Source organism: Rhamphochromis longiceps, linkage group LG4 (genome assembly GCF_057381845.1).
Source record: "Rhamphochromis longiceps isolate RC_006_pf linkage group LG4, R_longiceps_female_GT1.1, whole genome shotgun sequence".
In the NCBI taxonomy this organism is placed as follows: Eukaryota; Metazoa; Chordata; class Actinopteri; order Cichliformes; family Cichlidae; genus Rhamphochromis; species Rhamphochromis longiceps.
In genome coordinates, this window is record NC_140560.1 from 11,744,628 (window position 1) to 11,754,256 (window position 9,629).

The 9,629-nt window shown below is 40.9% G+C and overlaps 1 protein-coding gene across 3 annotated transcripts; it reads right to left on the reverse strand.

The window, feature by feature from the left end:
* Positions 1 to 897: 897 nt before the first annotated feature.
* LOC146671117 (MICAL-like protein 1) lies at positions 898 to 9,398 on the reverse strand. 3 transcript variants are annotated; one of them, XM_085403302.1, is made up of 16 exons: positions 8,911 to 9,373; positions 8,639 to 8,687; positions 8,189 to 8,237; positions 7,952 to 8,093; positions 7,624 to 7,712; positions 7,397 to 7,539; positions 5,927 to 6,300; positions 5,736 to 5,781; positions 4,430 to 5,045; positions 4,179 to 4,301; positions 3,815 to 3,941; positions 3,621 to 3,711; positions 3,462 to 3,535; positions 1,576 to 1,690; positions 1,455 to 1,498; positions 898 to 1,283 (listed from the first exon to the last, which is right to left on the reverse strand). In XM_085403302.1, the coding sequence occupies exons 4-16, from the start codon at positions 8,034 to 8,036 to the stop codon at positions 1,159 to 1,161; spliced, it is 2,052 nt and encodes a 683-aa protein (XP_085259428.1). In that variant the 5' UTR covers positions 8,037 to 8,093; positions 8,189 to 8,237; positions 8,639 to 8,687; positions 8,911 to 9,373; the 3' UTR covers positions 898 to 1,158. The 3 variants fall into 3 exon arrangements, with proteins under 3 accessions (XP_085259428.1, XP_085259427.1, XP_085259426.1); XM_085403301.1 differs by having other exon boundaries at positions 7,624 to 7,709; positions 8,639 to 9,398; XM_085403300.1 differs by having other exon boundaries at positions 8,639 to 9,379.
* Positions 9,399 to 9,629: the final 231 nt, after the last annotated feature.

Genomic DNA, 9,629 nt, shown 5'->3' on the forward strand with positions numbered 1-9,629 from the left:
CAGTAGAATTACATTTATTTATTGTTTTTAAATCCCCAAAAAACAAACAACAAAAAAAGTTGATTGTTGTAATTTAAATAAATAAATAAAATTCGCCATTTGTCGTACGAGCGGTATTTCTGTCTTTTTCTCTCTTTATTTTTTGCAGTCCTGTCAATGAGCCTGTAGCTTTTTATGACCCTTAATTTTACTGCGAAATAAAATACAACAGTATTAATACAGGAAAACATTCTTTTTGTTTGAAACTATGAGAAACAGATAATTTTCTTTGTTAACATAAATGCAGCTGCTGTCGTTCAGCACCACTGAACGACACAGGAAATCTTTCCTGCCTGTGGCCATCTCCCTGTACAACGCATCCACTTAACACACTGGTTACTGCTACAACTACACGTTTCTTTTCCAGCTATTTATTTATGAGTGACTTATGTATGTATATATTGTACTATTCTTAGTTAGCATATTGTCTATCTTGTCTTATATGTTGGTTTATGTTTATGTTGGTTTATAATGGAGCACAACAAAAAATAATTTCCCCCAGGGATCAATAAAGTATTCTGATTCTGATTAAATGCAATTTAACCTGGGTTTCGTTTAGACTTGACAGCCAACACGTTTTTCTCCCTTTTTCATTAATTTTCAGACGTCAAACAAACTTTCAGAATAAGATCTACTAGAACCACAAATTAAGACTCATATTTTGAGTCACCAAGTATTTTCAGCCTCTGCTCTTTATTATTTTCCTTTTACTTAAAATCATAGTGAAGAAAAAAAAAACACTGCAAAATTGAGAATGAACATAATCCTACATTACTGGTGTGTTAACAGGTACATTGTGCATGTATATTAAATATTTTTTGTCTGTTGTTTTGAATTCAAATGCACTACAGACAGTACTTAACACATGAGATTTATTGCACACTTAAAAAAAACCCACGAGTATGTGATCATACAATACCATAAAAAATAAGATGATGATAATTTTTAGAGTGAAAAAACACATTAATAATAATGCATATATCGTGCCAACTGAGAACAATACAAATTGTTTGGTGATGTTACTGAGCTGGGCTTTAACACATAATTAGTAAGCATGTACTTAATAAGTGCATATTTCATACTGTTCACACATGAACAATGAGAGCTTCTGACACTTCTTCAACTCTTTTTATCCACAGAGTTCTTCGTGCTTTCTTCTTTGTGGTTCAGGATTTTTAGTACTTTTGTAGGCTTGAAATCTTTTTTGGGCTTCCTTAGCTCTTTTAATCCTTCTTTCTGGAAGTCTGAGAAGAGACGAAAGAGCAGCAAAACAAACATTAAGCAGTAAGCAAACATTGACATAGAGCATTATTTGTGATCCAACGAATCAATTTCTTTCTGCCTTCGTCATACAGGCAAAACAGAAGATACAAAACAGTACCAAAGAGCTTTTATTAGAAGGCTCGTTATCTTACCTTTGTTCATTACATCTTCCCAAAGCACGTTATTTTCTCTCTCCCTAATCAGAAAAACAAAGTTGCACTCAGATAAAATGTACAAATGCAAAAGCATAATTGATTTTTTTTCCTTAAGTACCTCTGTCTGTCCTGATCCAGGCAGCTGATGATGTGGTTCCTCTGTTCAATGATGGTGACCAGCTCATCCATCAGCTTCTTCTCTTTATCTCGATCCTCCTGACTCCAGTTCTTGTCTGTGTGTGCAGATGATGACAATGAAAGTTCAACACAATGAGATTTCATTTAACAAATCAGCGATCTCCATTGGATTCCACTGATAGGATAGCAACAATATTCTTATAGAAACATTAATTCATTTCAGTGCCTTTTAAGAGTCAACTCAGAGCCTTCTTGTAGTGTTTCTTGTTCTTGTTGCACCATTTAGAATCAAAAAGCATGTCAGGATCCAGTGTTACTTACCAGTCTGTGAATGGCAAAAGTATGTGACCCTCTAAGATTAACTGGTAATTCAAATATGTGATTAGAAACAAGTGTTTTCAGTGACAGACGTAACAGTCAAGTGTGAGCTGGTGTTTCTGTTTCTCATCAGGCTTGAAAAGTTCACAAAACCATCTCTAAACTGTTTGGACTTCCACCAGTCTAGACTTACAGTAGCGAGTTTTCAAATGGAGGAAATGCTGGAGCATTGTTACCCTCCACAGCAGTGGGTGTGTTGTAGCGCGGGAGGTCACAGAGGAACAAAGGTTAGTGAAATCTCAGACTCTGTTCCCTCACAGTGGCCAAAACTAGATCACTTTCCCAAACCAATAAATGACCAAGTCTATTACTATGTCACGTTTGTTTAACTGGGTCTTCTTTCCTTCTTTTAGGATCATCATCTATTCTTCTTTCCAGCTGCTCCCTTTAGCACCGCAGTGTCTCATCTGCCTCATTAACACTTTGCATTTCTTCCTTCACTACACCCATGAATTTTGTCTGTGGTCTTCTTCTTAGACCATCAGTCTTTGTCCTCTCTGTGGAAAAACAAAGTGCTCCTCAACACCACAAAAACTAAGGAAATAATGGACTTCTGGAGAAACAGACCCTTAGCCTATCACATCAGCAGGGACTGTGTAGTGACTGAAGTTTCTGCGCCTGCATCTGGATGATGATTTAACCTGGAAAACCTACACAACTGTGCTGATCAAGACGGCACAGTGGCGACTTCACTCCCTGAGGTTTCCTGAAAAACAATTCCCTAGCCAAGGAGCTTAAAGTGTACAGGCGGAACTGTTTCCTGGTGTGGTTTGCAAGCTGCGCTGCTCAGGAAACACTCCAGAGGGTCATCAGCGCAGCACGGAAAATCACCGGCTGTGCTCCTCTCTCTAGGACCTCTACAGGTCCTGGTGCCACAGTAAAGCCCACAGTATCCTGATGGGCACATCACACATCCTGGCTGTTACCCTCAGGGAGGCGGTGCAGTTGGAACAAGGCAAACAGACTTGAAAAACAGCACATCTCCCAGAACTAATAAATGAACACTGAAGAGTTTGCCTCCTTTCACTAACCCGTGCAACCAGTATTCACAGCTGTGAACAACAGTGCAATAATAATGACACACACAGACATACATACACATTCAAACACACACTGATTGAGATAGTTAGATTGCCTTCTGTGCACTAAATAGGACTGCATACAATTTCACTGTACTTTTCTTACATGATCATAAAGATTCTACACGTCTAAACCCTCTAACTATATCTCTGAACCGTGTCGCAGCAGGTCTCGGCTTGTAAACATTCCTTTTCACCCTTTCAGCCATGCTGTCACAAATCACCCCTGACACGCAAAAGTCTGATGGCAGTTATGTCAACTTTCTGCTAAAGACCTTTCATCACGCCTACAGAACCTTGGATAAAAGAATATTGATCCCTGAATTATTTACAGATCAGTAATTCCCGTTAATGTCAAATACAGTGGGTGATAAAAGTGACTGAACAATGCACAGAGCTACATACTAACCCGGTTTATTAAAGAGACACCGGAGGTCGTACTCCACGTCGGTCTGCCTGTCCTCCAGCTTTTTCTGCTTTGTCCTGAGAAATAAAAATTACACATGTGTTTACGATGCTCAGAAAACACGGAAAAAAAGAAAAGCCGCACAAGTGAAAAAACGCTTACAGATGAACCAGCTCCGTGTCGTGGCACATCAGAACATGCCGCTCGTGGATAAGACAGAACCACTCCATTAGCATTTGTTCCTCCTGTTTATCTGAAATAAAAAAGCAGGAAGTGTCAATGTAATGGTATTTACACAAAGCGGCTTCACAATATTGAGAATTTTGTGCCAATAAATTATTTTATTTAGTACGAACCATTTTTGCAGCCTCTCAGGTTCCTCTCCAGTTCCACTCCTTTTCCCTCCAGTGTCTCCAGATGTTGATCCACTTCTCTCATCTGCACCTGCAGCTCTTCTGGGGAAGTGCACTGATCTGTCTGCACCTGTCAAGCAACAAATATCACCAAAACTGAAGACTTCAAAAAAGAAATAATTTCTTAAATAAATCACACACCAAAAAAAGTGACTAAACCTTGTTATTCTGGGTAAACTACTCAGTTTGCTCAAAACGTCTCATCTTAATGATGAGTCTGCATCTACATGACACAAAGGCACATCTAGAAATGACTCAGAATTAGATTTTGTGGCCTTTGAGTTTGTTTTAAATCCAGCTGTTGTACCTTTCTCTTGATGAGTGGGAATCCATGGCCAGGTGCGGGGCCCCGACAAGGCGAGAGGTCCTGAACGGTATTTGATTTGGATAATGTGGGTCTTTGAGCCTTAGGATCGTTTTCACAGGAAGGCTGAAAATAAAAAAATATATATAATATGGAAAACTGTAAGAAACGCCATATGAGACTGTCCTCTGGTAGAACGTGAAACGCGCATTAATGTTTGGCCTTTATTGGTTAACTCTGATCTCTTGTCGTACCTTACTTCGCCACGATGTGGCAGCTTCATCCGTCTGTGTTTCACCGACAGGTGCAGAACGAGGGTCAGACGCAATGGCTGGCACAGAAAGACTTCTGGGTAAAATGCGACTCTGTCTTGATGCAGGAATGGGACGCGGACCTGCTGCTTCTGTCACATCTGACGGAGCAATCTGACCGCCATCTCCACCTCTTTCACCACAAGGTCTCTCTATGTTAGTATCTGCAGTCAATTCTTTTACTGGGTCAGGTTCTGCAACGTCAACACGCCCTCTGAGATCCGGGCTCTTCTGTGGGAGAGCTTTTTTTTCTTCAGCCTCCTGCGATGCCAAGGTGCTGCACTCTGATTGGGTAGCTCCCAAAAAAGGCTTATTTTGGTCTTCAGATTCAGATTTAGCAACCTCGCTTTGAGAGTCGTCCTCCTGCACATCTTCAAAAGGATTTGGAGCAGGAACTTTGGGTCTTTTGGACGACCCATCTAAGTTAGAAGCAGATTTGGATCGAAAAGTGGGAAGTGGAGGTGGAGCTGGAGGCAGCTGTGTCCAAGGTCCCGGATGCACGAGGGCCATCCATGGATGGCTGCTTTTCATTTTAGATCTAGCGCTGACTGGGCTGGTGCTATAGAGTATTGGAATATAAAAACACATTGAAGAAAGTCAGTTATTAAGACCTTATCTCTTGTTCCATTTTATGAATGGGCATTTTCTTTTATTTATTTGAATTCCACCACAGAAACTTTGCACCTATATTTCAAAACACACGATGTGCTGTTAAGTCTGTTGACTTTGGCCACAAAGGGAAGAAAACATCTGATTCAAATTTGGCCCATCTCCCCTTCAAGGTCATCTGTTCAAGCCTCTCTATTGTAGTTGTTTTTAGATCCTAAGCCAAGAGTGTCTGTGATGTCAGAACATACCTCAAACCTGTGTAGAGCCGGAACATCAACGTTTTTGTGAGACTGACACGTTTCAGACGGATTTGTGCATTGAGAATTTGTAACCCAGGATCAAATCCAGGTCAGTGCAAACTTTTACTAATGTGGCCACACTAACGCTCACTGCTCGCTCAATTTAGCCTCCTGGAACTTCCTCTTCTTTCCCAAAATGCTAAAGAGCTCCAAGGTAAGAACCTTGAAAAGCACCCTGGCCAATATTAAATCAGGTCTGGGTTCATATTTTTATTGGCAAATGTGACAATTCGTTTTTCAGCATTTAATAAATAATTAGATACAAATCAGAAAAGATGCATGAGAAAAGACAAGTGCGTGCCAAAAGGAAGCGATGAACAGGTTGTTTTTGTCACACTTACCCTTGAGGCGGACTGGCTGCACATTTGCTTGGACTGGATAAACCACCTGCAGAGAGAAAGAGTGAGGAAAACAAAACACATAATGATTATGTCTTAACAGAGAAACAGATGTATGACCAGAATACACGCAGAAAGCAGGAATGTAATAATTACGACTGAACAGCTACAAGAAAACAAGTGTGCCCGTTTACCTGCAGCAGGGGAGCTATTTACAGTCTGTGAACTTCTGATCCTGGCTGCAGGAACAGGGCCTACAGAAATCCGCCTTGGTGCTGGAACAGGACGAGTCCTTCCATCTATCCTTTCTGTCCCGCCTGTTTCTGCTGTCTTGCAACTCAGTGTGTCCTGTGACTCGGTTTTCTTTGTGTAGTTAGGGACGCTGGTGATAGGCTGTCCACCCAGAGAATAACAAACTGTCTGAAGTTTACTTTGAGATCCAGTTTGCCTGCTGACGTCGACGTGAGTACCTTTACTGTTTGTCGCATGGTAAGCGCAGATCAAGGAGCCAGCGTCACTTCCCTGCGTGTAAGACTGTGGTAAAAGAGTTGCATGGCACACTTTGCACCTGAAATACAAAAGAGAAATCTAAATCTACCAGATCTACTGAATCAAGAGTGTCAAATATGATCAGATATTACTGTATTACAGTACTTTTCAGAAGAATTGAGCCTGATCTCATTTCTTCATATTTTGCTAGGAAAGTGGGAAACAGGCAGTGAGATTTATTGGAACATGCAAACAGGAATAGTGCTCCAGGCTTTCTCAAGGACATTCAAAGCTCTTCTTTTGTTCAGTTCTCTGTCAAGATGATCCTGCACTGCTTCAATAATGTTGAGGTCCAGGCTCTGGGAGGCCAATCCATGACTGTTAGTGTTCTATTGTTTGTTTTTCTATCCTTCCTTAAGAATGGCTTTTTGACAGATACTCGTCCACCGAGACCATTTGTGATGAAGCTTTACGGAGCATTAGATGGAGCAACTGAAGGTCCAAAAGTATGTCTCAGATCCTGTTTCAGGTGGATGGATTTTTTCCCCATTTCTGAAGTCCATGGCTTTTAGATACTTTTCATACTGTAGATAGTTTATTGGGTCTTTAATGTATTTTTTATGTCACACACCTGTCCAGTTTCCTCAAACCTACTGCACACCATGCCGAGATATGTCTAGTTTTCAACTAATAACTCTTTCTAAACTGTGCAAAAATACTATTTCATGCCTGCAAACTTTTCTATCTCTGGCATTTTGTTGTTGTTGGTAGATTCAGCTAAATAAATGGGAAATAATGACGTACCTTTGCCACAGGATGCTAGTAACAAAGTGCCTAAATATACAATTTAAAACTGGTTCTTCACCAAGTAGTGTGTGATGTGCAAACACAACACTGTTTCATCCGTTAATTTGGGTGGAGTTTTTATGCTGGAATGACTCATAGGCCAGTGTTGAGCAGTTTAACCATGAAATTAAAAAAACAAAAAAGAAAAACAGCTACAAGGACTTTACTAAAAATGAGCGAAAAAGCAGCCAATGACCAAAGAAACTGAAAAACTATTGCTCAAGACCACTTTTAAAAAGTGACAAGAAATTCTGGCTCCATGGAAACAAAATATAAAGAAACCTCGAGGTGGCTTAACACTTTTGCACAGCATTGTGACCTTCTGTTACCTGAAACAGCTGCGGTGGTAAACTTTTCCATCTATTAAATGCCTCTGTATTAGGTGCACGGGCTTCAAACACAAACTGCACACAGTCTGCGGCCTCGCATCAGAAACATTTTCCTCTCGACTGGTTTTGCTGTCAGTCAAGCTCTGAAAACAGAAGAGAAACCAGTCGCTCAAGTGACAACCACAGAGATGACTAAATCAGAACCAAAATAGCCTGTGAACATTCACCTTCATGCTCTTTGGATGATGGTAAGTTTTGCTCTTCGAGAGGCTGTGTGAGGAAGTGCCGTGCGATGACCACAATTTGGCAGGACCTGCTGTAAAGTCAAGATAAGACACGCAAATCACCGTGCATGCACTGTTTCTTTGAGGACGGGCCAGTCTGATTTCATTCACCTGACCTGAAGAGTGAGGGATAACACTGCATCCAAAATATTAATTCAACTGTATATGTTTGAGCAGGACAGCAAACCTCAGCCTGAAAATTTATGCTAGCATCTATAAAAACAACAACATAAAATTAAGGGCTACAACAGGCAGATTATCTTAAACGCACCCGAAGACTTCCCATTGAAGAAGCAGTAGTACTGAGCAAGGTAGGAGATGACGCTTAAACGATCGGGCGCCTTGGTGGAAATCATATCCTTCGGATGCAGGAAGGCAGGGATACCCAGCTTTGTTTCTGCTATCTCAAACGCCTGCAGGCCCACAGGCGAGAAACAGGGAATGAAAGTGAATAAACCGAAACAAAGATGCGGGATGCTTTCGTTCTTGTTTCCAATCAGAAACTCACCAGCTTGTTATTTTCATAAGCATTATCTTTGGAGAGGGACCTGAAGTCTCTGGAGTAAAGTGAAGAAATTGGAGAGATTCAATTAAAAACAAAACAAACAAACAAACAAAAAAAACCCCAAAAACAATAAATGAGCGACAAAGTTGATGATTAACTACATAATGAACTTTTCTAAATACAATAGAAGCAAAAAGCATTAAAAGATCAGAGATGAGATGATTCCAGAGGAGTGGTTCAGTGTCAAATAAACCAAATTAACCGATTTCAGGCCAATGAGACTGGACAAAAAAAGGGTTAAAAAGAGATGCAGATTAACCAAAGTGCACACGAGCCCCTCTGTTTCTGATTAAACAGAAACAGATAGGGGTAAACTGGAGTTAGAAAGTCAGAAGCAAGGCACACTTCACTCCGCACAGCCATGACAGCTCTGTTAACATAGGCATTACTCACATGAGGTCAGGGCGGTGTTTGTGGATGATAGCACAGAACGCAAGTCCATCTGTGAATGAGGTTGACATGTTAGTTATTTCCACGTCGGGATAAGTGGCGCATGTGACGCGGCACCACTCCAGCAAAACTCTCGGTGATGCCATTTCTCGTGCAACTTTTCACAAGTGGGCAGGGAGCAGAACATGGCACCGTGTCAGAGTCGGAGAGATCAGATACAAGTGGTGCAGGTCTGGCTTTTTTTTTTCGGAGGAAACAGGAAGCAAAGCATCTACCTTTGCAACTATTTCTCTGCGGCCAGACTTGCACGTCGTGGTGGCGAAGCAGCAAGAGCAGGAAGGAAGGAAGTTTATGTTTTCCCCCCCTTTCGTGTTGTTTTTGTCAAATATAAACAAAGGCAAGTAAAGCGACCGCGCATTGCTCCAGCGTTTCAAACCACGACCACAAGTCTCCTACTCGTTTCAGCTCGATGCTATTTCCTCCACCGCAAAGATGCACCGAGCCCCTGAAGTGAAGCGAACTGTTAGAGAAACACTGCCAGACCTCTGGTCTGTTACACGGGGCTGATATTTTAAACTTAGTCCAGTTATTAGCTCTGCAGTTGTGCTCCACAATCTATGAAATGCCTAATAGCTGCCACTGGAGGGAGACACAGAGCTGTTCTTGCCGCCACTCTATAATTAGGAAGAAAAGGTTTGTAATTATAAGTTTATTGTCCGGGTGCAAACTTGACAGAACGATTCAAAAATGGCCGTGCCTTTTTTTGCTTATTCCAATCCACTTTTACTACTTTCCCAATCCACTTTTACTACTTTCCCCGCCCCAATTTTTTTTATGGAAGAGAAGCTTTCCTTAGTCTCGGACCACAAATAGATACTCAGTCACATGAGTTGGTATTGTTGAAAAAAAGAAAGTAAGAGGAAAAGTGTGTAAACCTAACGTAAATAAATAAATAAATAAACATCTAAGTGAAAGGTTAGGCTTATTTTTTTTA